This window comes from Pezoporus flaviventris, unplaced genomic scaffold (genome assembly GCF_033815535.1).
Source record: "Pezoporus flaviventris isolate CSIRO_AGI_PZ_B2104156 unplaced genomic scaffold, CSIRO_AGI_Pfla_v1 ptg000037l, whole genome shotgun sequence".
NCBI lineage: Eukaryota > Metazoa > Chordata > Aves > Psittaciformes > Psittacidae > Pezoporus > Pezoporus flaviventris.
This window is the reverse complement of record NW_026892585.1, coordinates 19,946,904-19,959,130: the sequence shown is the minus strand read 5'-3', so window position 1 is coordinate 19,959,130 and position 12,227 is coordinate 19,946,904. Positions and strand designations below refer to the sequence as shown.

Genomic DNA, 12,227 nt, shown 5'->3' with positions numbered 1-12,227 from the left:
TTCTCCTTTGCAGTATCAAAGACCCAACTGGCAGAGAAGAGATTCTTACTTTGAAGCAGCTTTTCTTAATCAAATTGGAAGCTATCCAGAACACTTCTTCATTTAGAGCTGCAAACACAATTCATCCAGTTCACAGTAAGGCCATGTAGCTATATATCTAGAAGTCTGCATCTTTAGAAAGAGAAAGGGAAGTGTGCAGATGGGTTTCTGTATCAGCAGATAAAAGAGAAAATCTGTGGAGTAATTAGGAAAGAAACTCCACATTTTTCAATGAGATAAAAATGAAATTTTATACAGAATAGACCGATTGTTCTACAAATTCATGATTTTTCTCAATTCTGAAAAAATTACTTGTCTCTTTTTAAATATGTGAGCATCATCCCCCAGAAATTCAACTTCATTGGAAGCTAGAATTCCTACTCTGAAAGGTGGGTCAATCCCACTCAAAAAACTAATTGTTCCATTTTATGAACTATGGTAGCAATTTTCATACGACCCTCAGAGAGCTTCTTTGTTGGCTTTCTTGACTTGTGGCACTTGTGAGATAATGTGAAAAAGCTGAACATGTTAATAGTGAGGCTGAACAAATACTGTCTCACAACAGTGGTTAATGTGAAGGAAAACACACCAATCAGAGAATGCACAGTTTCTTGTTACAATATGCTGACTTATTCCTATATCCAAGCTTAAGGTCTCCCTGAGTATTTTAGACGTGCAGTGGCAAAAGGAACAGTGCCTAAAGTAGGCTAAATTTCTTGAAACTTCAGCAGTGAAATAACATCAGTTAAGACCAGGGTATGCATTAATGTTGAAAATTGTAGAATACCCATCTATTGGTTCTGCTGGCATAAGAAGTCCCCTCTTGAGTAGCAGAACAGTTGAAAAAATAAGACCTGTTAATATCTATTTACTTTCTTATGCAATGGAGTTCTTTCTGGCCTATGGCATTATTGGACTGTCAGCTTTTTCAAGATCATGTTACCGAGTGAAGTGCGTGCCCTGGTACATGGTTTGATCACTGCAGAAAGTCACTACAACAGCTTGTTGTAGTGTTTCAAAGCTTGATATACGTAATTGTTATTTTGGGGTTATGTTACAGTGGCGTCCCTAGTTTCCAGGTGGGAGTGGTGTTTTGTGAAATGTATGAGGTATTTTACTTTCACATCAAATTGAAGAGGATGTACAAACCAAGCATTTCTTCCAAACCTTTCTCTAAAGATCTGCCATTTTCCTTATTTTCCTTGTTCCAATTTCCTGGGGTTTTTTGTTTTGTTTTGTTTTTTTACCAATATGAATTTCTTTTCAACAGGAATTAGTTTAATGACCTATTTCATATCTGACACTGAACAGCTGTCAGGTGATGAAATTTTCTGCAGTGATCTGTTCTGGATTCACTGCAATAGAGACCGTGACTGTCTACCATTACCAGTTTCCATGAATATTTGATTACTCTAAGGAAAAGCTCTGATTCTTTATTTATCAAATAACCCTTTGCTAACAGACTAGGAAAAAGTGAATCATGGGGACATGAGCATAGAAAAAAATATTTTTTTCTTAAGAAACATACAAATTAATAGATTTTAAAAATAGCTATAAAATGCTTCTTTTGAAGAAGAAATATAAGCAATTTTGACCAGTGAATTTGGGGAACTTGAATTCAATGCTCAATGTAAAAAAAAATCTCTTGACTAGCTTTTTTGAAATTCTCTGCCACAATGGTACATTTCTTTTATGGGATCCTCACTTGCAGACACTGCCAGATCAGCATTCTGGTAGAGGTTGATTCAGAATTCATCCTCAAAGTTGAGTCTATTCAAAATAGTTTCTTCTAGATGGCTATGAAAATAGTCTTCGGAGGATTTGTATATTTCATAGGTTGTGTAGAAGTTGGTTTATGGAAAAGATTAATTTATTGGTTCCTAGGATTATTTTTATTTTCATAATACTGAGCTATTGTATTGTTCCATAATTATTTGTATATAATACTCCCTCACATTTGCGTTGATCCTTTTTTTAAATTTATTTTAAATATTATTGTTTCATTTAGTTAGCTTTTCTATGATATAAAAAAAAAAAAACAAGAAATTGGTGTTTTGGTAGGTAAACTTGCTAAACATTTACCCCTTTTACCTTTCTTCATTAAGTGGAAATTGGTACATGCAGAGTTGGACTAAGATACGTATTTCAAGATAGCTAATGACACTTTTCTTTGTTCTTTTTTGTATTACTTCTTTGTAAAACTGCAGGAAGAAGAAATACTCATTTTCAAAGTATGACATAATGCAGAATCTGTTTTGAGTCTATAGATAACATAGCATACAGTGGAACAGCAAAAGCTTTCATTTTTCTCTTTCTTCTCTCTTTACAGATGGACCCAATTCAAAAAGCTGTAATAAATCATACGTTCGGGGTTCCTCTTCCTCATCGAAGAAAGCAAATCATATCATGCAACATTTGCCAGCTGAGATTTAATTCTGATGTAAGTTGATCATTTTGTATCAGATTAGAAATGTGTACTTATCTTCTAGGATGTGCCATAATTTGCATAAATTGAAACTAAATGAAACGTTGTGATTTCAGTTTGTGGCTCAGCAGATGAAAAGGCTGTAGGATGCTTCAAATAAACACAATTATTTGCTAATGTTTATACACCCGGCCAGATTTTCCCTGCGGATATATCCCTGCAAACTCATCAACTTCCGTTGTGCTGCACAGAGTCTAAATAGGAAAATGGACTGATCCGTTGCTGCTAATAAGGCTGAAATATTTGCTGGGTCCTAGTTCTTCTAGTCCTAGTCCTGGTTACGTTTGCCTCCCTTTTCAGCCTGCATATGTTAGAAATTATTCAGATATACATAAGAGTCCTTGTGAATCTACCTTCCTTCTTCTACTGTTATAGCAATATCTATATTTAAAATATATTTATTTGTATATATTTATTATATTTATATATTTAATATAATTATATATTTATAGAACAGATATAGCAATATCTGTTTAGCCAGAATTGAATTTTAATGTTCCTGTCCTGCCAGTAAAAGCTATCAAAAACCCAAGCTACTCCTCTAGCAGTGAAACAGAGCGAGCTGAACTGGAGATGGTCTGTAATACACAGAGGAAATCCATCCCTTATAATTACCCAAGGAAGCTGTGCTGTTGTGCTCCTTGTAAAGAAATACTTGTTCTGTCACAGAAGGGCCTCTTAGAAATAACTCCTTTATTTCCTTCTTCAGTATCACTATGAGTACAGACAAAACCTGACATAGTACAACATATATTCTTCTGCTACTCTAGTCTCTCCAGGAAGTTTCTTGACATAAACATTGCTGGTGAAAATTTATCTCCCCTTACCAAATGTCTTTCATTTACTACCTGTTTAACTGATACAGATAAGGTCATTACTTCTGACAGAATAAAAATGTTTGAATTTAGAGTGATGTCTAACCCAGAAACATCCATAAGGTTATTTCCTTCATATGAAGAAGTGAAATAATTCTTGTGTGCTGCTTCTTCTCTGTAGGCCTATGGACAGATTATATCTATTTTTAGTTTATTAATTAGTTATTAATACCATGACTTGTCAAAAACTTAAATTGAACATTGAAGCCTTCTTTTAAAGATTACTACCAGGGTATGAAAATAATGCAGTTCTCTTCATTCCCTAAGCTTTTTATTCCTTAGAAGTAATTTTAACAAGATACCAGTCACAATTTCCAGACCAGTCAGTATCAGGTGCTTATTTTCACTGATGACTCCAAGTTTTCTAGTTCGTGGATTGAATGGACGCCAAGGAACGGTAATGCATTCTCTGGAGCTGCTGTCCCCCTCACAAATAAAAACAGAAGAGTCAAATTAGGCTCTTCCATTTGGAAACCAAGTACTGGAATTAGAACTGTGAATACTGACCCATTCATGTGGAGGGAGCGTTAGAGGCTTTTGGGCCACAGTGGATCTCACTGACTGAGCAGCCCAGCTCATCATTTACAGTTCTCAGCTTTGTCTTAGGAAAAAGCATGCCACACAGAATCATACATAGTTTGTAGCTTGCAAGGGGCATCAAACACTTCAATGTTACATACCAAAGTGAAACATCCTTTCAAAGAGGGTATAGCATTTGTTAGTCTGCAGAAAGACCCAGACAAAAACGAGGATGAACATGGCATTAAAATTAGTCATTAGCAGATACACAACTCGGATTGATACACAGAGTGGAAATTTTTTGAGCTGACAGGAGATAGGCATTTTCTAGAATAAAGTGTTTGAAATAATTCTACACAAAAGCAAATATCACATCAGTGGATCCTGATACTTCTTACTCAGAGATTTGGTATACTCCCATACTGATCTTTTTCTGCTGCTCTTAGAGAAAATTCCAAAGAAGAGAGGGCGAAGAAGCAGTGGCCTTTTTCAGAGTCTTCTATGGTGTCAAAAAATTTTAGAGGAGATCTATTAATTTAGTCTCTTCACACCAAACTCTTGGATGAAAAGCTGTTAAGCAGATATTTAGTTGTCCCTTCATACCTTCAAGTGATAAAGGTTTGAACTTCAATTTGCCAGTACTATTTGGTGGAAAGTTGTTTTAACGCTCCTGTCTCTCAAAGTGGATCAATATGGTTAACTTTATGGAATTGGGAGACCTTCTTGCTGAGAATATTTCTGTTTCCACTTTTAATATTCATCTAATTTTCAAAGCAATCCCAGTGATGCTGATTGATAGAGAGATTGTGATCCAAAAGCTGCCCACTGATGAACCTGGGATGATTGCTCTCCCCCTTTTCCCTACCCCACAGAGGAGATTTGTGGATATCTTTATGATGGTCTCTTCTCCTTCCAGTGCATATAGTTATTGCTGCTGTAAATCACAAAGTGCTCTGCTGAGGCTTTTCAAGAAATTATAAGTACTCAGAGTTCCACTGCAGTTTAGAAATGCTTTTCTGCAGTGTGAGGGGAATAAGAAGCGTTCCTCCTTTGCTTGAGTAATTCTGAATGTCCACCAGTTTTTAAAGTAAAAATGTGATAAACTGAAGATTTGATGTTGAGACTTAAAGATTGCTTTGAAGAAAAAGAGCTACTAGCTATCATTTTTTGATTACTATATGAACAAGCACACACATTGTAATTTTTTTCTCTTATTATTATGAAGTTTAAATTTACTGAATCTTCCTACCTTTCACTTTCATCATATTTTGTTTAACATGATTTAAAACCATAACGACAATAAACAGATTTTCTGTTTAGAAACCCAGGGCTTTGTGGCTGTTCTACCAATATGTCTTTATTTTTAGATGCTGGAGATAGGATTTATCCAAGAGTAATGAATAGAAATTCCATTTACCTACTGCATGACAGTATTATGAAAATGTTTACAATGAAACTATTCTGTGAGATTTTTCATTTTTGCAAAGAATACAGAATTTTCTCCCATTTGATACAGATTTTTTTCAGGACAGAAGAGTTTTTTTCTGGTGGCATGGTATCTAACGTTTCAAAGAAAAATGAGAAAATGCAATGCATAGTCTAAAATCGTTTAGCTTCTTTCTAAAGGAGTTATCTATAAATCTTCATGACAGCTGTGTGTTCAGTATTTCTTTTTAAAATAAATCTTCTCATACAAGGGAAGGGAGGAATAAGCAAGTAACCAAAGCCTCTCCATGCTGAGAAAAAACATTAGAACAGCAGAAGTAGCTTCTGTGGAGTCCATTTCAAGCAGTAATTTATTTTTTTATTTTTTTTTTTTTCATTGAAAGAGATCTATTTGTAACATTCACATTCTGCGTTCACTACAGGGCAAAGCATTTAGGTATGTGCCTAGCTGCGAGTGTGCGTGTTGCCACTTAGACTTTGGCAGCTGCTGATAGCTATTGCACCAGTTCAGAAGAACTGTTAGATTTATGCTTTGTAGCAAACATTAAACATCTGCTAAAAGCACCCTGTAAAATGAAGTCCAGCTGACTCCTCATGTGGACAGCAGGACACCTCATGTGCCTACAGGTATCAGTAAGAGTAAATTATATGCTGTAATGGGCAATCAGTAAAACAAACAAACCAACCCCAAACAATAAACCAAAACAACCCCAAGGCTTGGAAACAATTTTTAATCGTTTTTTATGACCTGTCTAGACTATTTGATCTTCCTTTGCTCTCATTTCTAATTTCATTATTTGATAAGGGTAGTGACAATCTCTGTTAACAGGGTCATTCTTGCAAAGGCATTCTCTCTCTTCCCTTTTGTGTAATGCAGATGGCTGACTGATAATCCAGCTTGCCTTTAGAGAAAGTTTGAGCAGGATTTTTATGTACTCACGGGATTTGAATTCCATTATGATACACTGTAAACTATTTCTAGGTATATTAGCCAGAAATTGTTGTTTCATTTAAATAGCACCACTAGTAATATTCTCATGAGCTGAATGCTGATTGTGGAGTCCTTATTTGTTGTTTTTTCACCTTGTTTTTCACCATCTCTATAAAGCCAAGAGTACTGCTGAATCGATACATAGTTCAAGTGTGCGAAGTTGGAAGGATTCATAAAGTGCTATTCCAGTAAAAGAATTATTTTTTTGGAGGTTAAGGATGCAATATAGACCCAAAGTGTTTTACTATGGTTCTAAGTTTCATGCAGAAAGAAGCAGGACCAGAGGACTTATGTCCTATTTAGGTTATGCTTGGTATCTAGAACAAATGTTTTCAGCATCAATTTGTAAGCACCTAGGGGATAATACGGTGCCAAGAAACAGGCAACATGAATTTGTCAGGAACAAATCGTGTCAACCCAATCTAATTTTCTCCTTTGACAGAGTAATTGGTCTAATGGATAAAAGGGAGTATGTGATATATTTTGGCTTTAATAAGGTCTGATACAGTCCTGTGTGACAGTCAAGTAAGTAGGGAATATGGGCCAGCTGAAATTATTAAAAGTTGGTTGCACAACAAATTGAAAAACTGTACTGAGAGTAGTTGCTGATGGTTTCCTGTCAAAACAAAAGATCACTACAAGTCAGGATCTGCAGGTGTCTGTTCTGTACTTGCTGCCACTCAAAATTTTCATTAGCAATGCACCTGACAGACTAGAAAGTACATACACCAGGTCTGCGGATGACACGTATATGGAGGGTGCCAGCACTTGCTGGAAGGTGTCAAGTTCAGGATTGCAGTCCAAAATTATCTTCACCAGTTGGAGAAAAGAGTCTGGAATCCCAACAATTACAGTAAATAAAAGCATTAATGATTGTGCTTAGACTGGAAAAATTAAATAGTACAAGTAATAAAATGAGAAATATCTGCCTTAAGGGCCAAAAAGGAATTACAGTGAATCACAATCAAAGTATACATTAACAATTGCTAATAGGGAAAGAAAATAAAAACAAAACCACCCACATAATCCTATGATTTTTTAATTTTTTTTTTCCCAATGAGTGTTGCCTTTATCGATAGACAGGTAAGTATTCCACAGTATTTGAAATGGGCAATGCCTCAGGTGAAGAATTATTTACAGCAGTGGTCATCACACTTTAACAAAAGCATTGTTAGCTGCACAATTTAGAAGACATCCAACAGTAGGACTGGGGAAAGTAGAAATTACTGGGTAGATGTACAGTGGAAAAGACAAGGGAAATATAGTAGGTTTTTCAGTATATGAAGGGGGTTAATAAGAGAACAGTGATGATTAGATCTTTGTGTTCCTTGGTTTTGATAGAATAAATCTGATCAATTCTTCAGATTAATTTGATTAAAGATTTTTTTTTTCTTTTTAATATTTGGTGAAACAATTCTAGCTGTAACGGTAGCGAAGTGTTGGAAGGAAACACGTAAAGGACATTTGCCAGAGAGGGTCTTAAATTTCTGAGGATGGACAGGAAACACAGAGCACAGGCCCTGAGCTGGGAGAGATTACATGACTTCCTGCTCGACTAATTTACAAACCTGGTAATCCTCTGATTTGAAAAAGATTTCATTTCTTATTCATGCCAAGTGATGGTCACACCTGGGCTGTGGCCTCTGTTTGCAGAGAGAACTTTCAAAAGTTGGTCCAAGAGAGGCTGATACAGCTGACTGCTTGAAGTTGTTTACTATTTCACCATTCTGATTTCAAATCTGTTATTTTTCAACTTTCAGAGATATGTTTAAATGGTGTTTGAAGTCATGTGTGTTATTTGCCTCACTCGCTGTTTTTGTGTGTGGCACATGTTCTTATTCATTGCATGTTTTATTGTGTATCCAATTATGGGTTAGATTTAGATTTCCAATTAACCTTTAGATTTAGAACCCTGCTTTGGTATGAACTCAACAATTTCTGCTTGAACTGTAATTCTCAGCTTTCTTAATCAAATTCACTTATTGCAGGTATTGCCATCAAGCACATTTATCTATTATCTTTAGGCAATTTTACTTCTGGTGTTTCCGAACCAATGCCTCTGTGTTCTGTGAAGTTATCAGCCTGATTCTTTAAGGAGATTCTCTTGTGCAAACATTTACAGAAGCTCAGCATCCCCTTAAATTCAGTCTTATTCTATGAGGGTATGGTATTAATTGCCATATTTGTACTTCACCAAGCATAAAACTTTGTGCAGGATTAACTTATATATATATATGAAAAATAATATTTCTATATAGATATGGAAAATTATTTTCATATATATGATTTATATAGTTATATATTTCCATTTCATATATATACACACACACGTGTGCACACTACTTCTGTATAATAATGCACCATCTTTCCTGTACTATTGAGTTCAGTGTAAGGAGAAAAAAATTTTGATTTCAGTTGCACATGCCATTCATGTGAGATAAGAAAGTTCGGATGGAAATTCACTCATAGGTCTACACTTTTCCAAAGATATTGGCTTATAGTATTCACTGGAAAAAATACCAAGTAATCACAGAAAGTGATTAGTCAAGAGCTTTCCATGAGATATGTGACATTTGCCTCAAAACATTATGAAAACCCTAAAGAATTACTAACAAAACAATTCAAAATACGTGATTTTTTTTTTTTTAATTTTTTTTTTCTTTTGCATTCCAAAAGTCTAAACAAACAGCACACAATATTTTGCATTTACATTGAATACATGAGAAATTTGAAAACAGCCTAGGGTTTTTTTTCCCCAGTTGAGTATTCAGTGGAGTGTTATTATAGGTTTAGCCTGAACATTTTAGAAGCATTACTTGCTATTTCCTAGACCACAGTTTTAAATGCTACAGTATGAATCAAAGCCAGGTCCTGTGCAGCTTTGATCTTGCCCATGCTAGAGAATTAAAACTTGGTTGTGAGTAACCTTTTTTCATGTAGGAAATAAGTAACTTAATTTACAAATTACAAATTCAAGAATACTTTGTTGAACATGGACACAAATTTTCATATAACCTGTAGTTTCTTAAAGCTTTTATTAAGCATTTATAAGCTTAATATATAATATTAAAAAGCTTAATATATAATATTAAGCATTTATAAAATGCTTAATAAAAAGTATAAATAATTTCCTTTATTGTATAAAGTATTTTGTCCATAATTTTCATTTTCTATGCAGTACTTTTATGCACTGATACTACCTAGAAGCAGAAATTATTCATATCTGACACAGCACCCTGTTTAGCTTCAGAGTACTTTTGGGGGTGTTGAAACAAGTCCCCTGATTGATAGCCTAAGTATTTGAATATTTCCTTGCCTCTTAAGCTTTGCCTACAAACTGTTTTGGGTGATCCTCAGTAACTGCTCTAAGTGGTCTCTCAGTGGTCCACAAACTTTGGAGCTCTCTACGCAAACTCTTCATTAATCCTTGTACCTATCTCCTCTCTTGTAGTACAAGTAATTAGTGCAAGTAATCTATTCTGTCTTGAAAACCTGCACTGTTGCAGAACCTGGCCCAGCCCAAAGGCTGTATCAGGCTCACAGAGGCAGTCACTGAGGATAAAAAGGCAGTAGGAAAAGACAGTTTTAAGGTTTTTGAACTTTAAGAAAGCATGCTGTTAACGTCAGTGGATTACTCAGTCTGTTACTGATGGGGAGCGATGGAGTGCCTCAGTGTCTTCTATATTCATGCTGCAAGACTTTCTTCAAAAAATTAATTCTTCATTCACATTCAGCAGTGGTATTTGGAAAAAGAGTTTCTAAATCAGGCATTGGAGCAGTCTTCCCAGGGAAGTGGTGGAGTCACCATCCCTGGAGGTATTTAAAAGGCATGTATATGTGGCACTGGGGGACATGGATCAGTAGTGGACTTGGCAGTGCTAGGTCAGTGGTTGGACTCAAAGGTCTTTTCCAACCCAAATGATTCTATTCTGTAAATTGAGGAGAAGACAGTAGCTTTCAGCTACCTGGTCCCTGCACAAGCAGAGGTTATAGAGAAATGTTCAATATCTGTGTCAACTGAACATCAGAATCAGATAGGCACATAATCGTACAGAGACTGACATTCAGCTGATCAGCAGCTGTTGCTGTATTAGGACTTAAAGATTTTGTAAACTAGATTTTTTTATTCACCTTTGTCAAGTCTTATTTCCTACCTCTGCTCATCCTACCAGGTTATTTCATTTTCAAAGCTTTCACTTTTTTTTTTTTTTTGATAAAACAAGTCAATTGTGCAGAAGGTTTTGATGTCTCTTGAAAATTGTTTGCTAGAAATGATCTGTGAATAAATAGGCAATGACTGTCTCTGATAGTCTTGTTTATAATTTGCAGAAGATTAGTGACCAGTATTCTGACTGTGGAATACGAAGACAAATTGGTTTAAAAGGTTTCTGCTTTTGGCACTGAAGTGAATGATTGCAGCATTTGCCCTTCCGTAGCCAACTTTTAACTTCTGCTTGAGCACAGATGATCTCAGAACTGCAAAGAGCAGAAGAGGGAAAGGCAGAGGTGAGAGCAGTTAATCAGAGCAAAAGTCGGAAATAAAAGCAACTTCCCTTCTGTGTTTGAACACATCCATGCTTGTTGCTATTAGAAATTTTCCTTCTCTCAGAAATTATTACATTAGAATATAAGAACGTACCAGAAAACATTTTACTGCCGAGGGGGAAACAAACGTAAATGATCTGATAGGCCCTAGATTTTCCAAAATCTGCTGTCAGTGTCATGAGAGTGCTTAATGTGGATTAGCTGTCACTTACCAGGATGACTTGCAGGCAGATTACAAATACATTTCCAGTGGTTTTAATGAATTGAATCTTGTAGATACAATAGCGTCAGAAAGATTTCATGCCTGGAGGAGGGTGGAGAATTAAATTCAAATGCCAGAGTTGGACAGGTAGTGGTTAATTTCTTTGGTAGTGGAATTTCTTTGAAGTGTTTGGCTGGATTTATGAGAATTAAGACAATGCTTAGTTGTTTGAACTGTACATTGAAAAATGCCATTTTACACCCAAGGTAATTGGTATTGGCAGGGAAAAACATGGACAATAGAAGTATTGACAGTATAAAAGGGGATAAAAGTGTCTCTTCCAATTCACTCTTGTTCCATTCATGGAAAACACTGCCCATTTCAACTGCAAGGGGAGAAACCTCTGCTTTATCATTTCTTGCCACATAGTTCTTTGTATTTGAGGCAGTTTTTCCTGTCAGCTTCATCAGTCAACATGGGAATTAAATCAGTCCACTCTAATAAACAGTTCAAATTTATTAACAACTGTGATGAGGATTCTACAGAAACCACTTTCCATAAGTGAATCATCACACAGAAGGAAAGATAAATTGGATCTTTGCTACGCAGTCTTCATCTAGCTTTGTTTGATCTGTTGTATCATAGAATCATAGAATAGTTAGGGTTAGAAAGGACCTTAAGATCATCTCCTTCCAAGCCCCCTGACATGGGCAGGGATACCTCACACTAAACCATCTCACCCAAGGCTCTGTCCAACCCAGCCTTGAACACTGCCAGGGATGGAGCATTCACAGCTTCCCTGGGAAACCCATTCCAGTGCCTCACCACCCTCACAGTAAAGTATTTCTTCCTTATATCCAACCTAAACTTCCACTGTTTCAGTTTTAACCCATCACCCCTTGTCCTGTCACTGCAGTCCCTAATGAAAAATCCATCCTCAGCATCCCTATAGCCCCCCTTCAGATACTGGAAGGCTGCTATGAGGTCTCCACGCAGCCTTCTCTTCTCCAGGCTGAACAGCCCCAACTTTCTCAGCCTGTCTTCATACGGGAGGTGCTCCAATCCCCTGGTCATCCTGGTGGCCCTCCTCTGGACTTGTTCCAACAGTTCCATGTCCTTTTTATG

General features: G+C 36.2%; 1 protein-coding gene across 4 annotated transcripts in view; it reads left to right on the top strand.

Annotated features, from left to right (window-relative positions):
- Window positions 1–12,227, top strand: part of ZNF385D (zinc finger protein 385D) — a 415,511-nt gene that overhangs the window by 323,160 nt on the left and 80,124 nt on the right. For all 4 annotated transcript variants that reach the window (XM_061464924.1, XM_061464925.1, XM_061464927.1 and 1 more), the window contains one exon: window positions 2,369–2,479. In XM_061464924.1, the coding sequence (XP_061320908.1) occupies window positions 2,369–2,479 (111 nt within the window). The remainder of the gene's footprint in view (window positions 1–2,368; window positions 2,480–12,227) is intronic.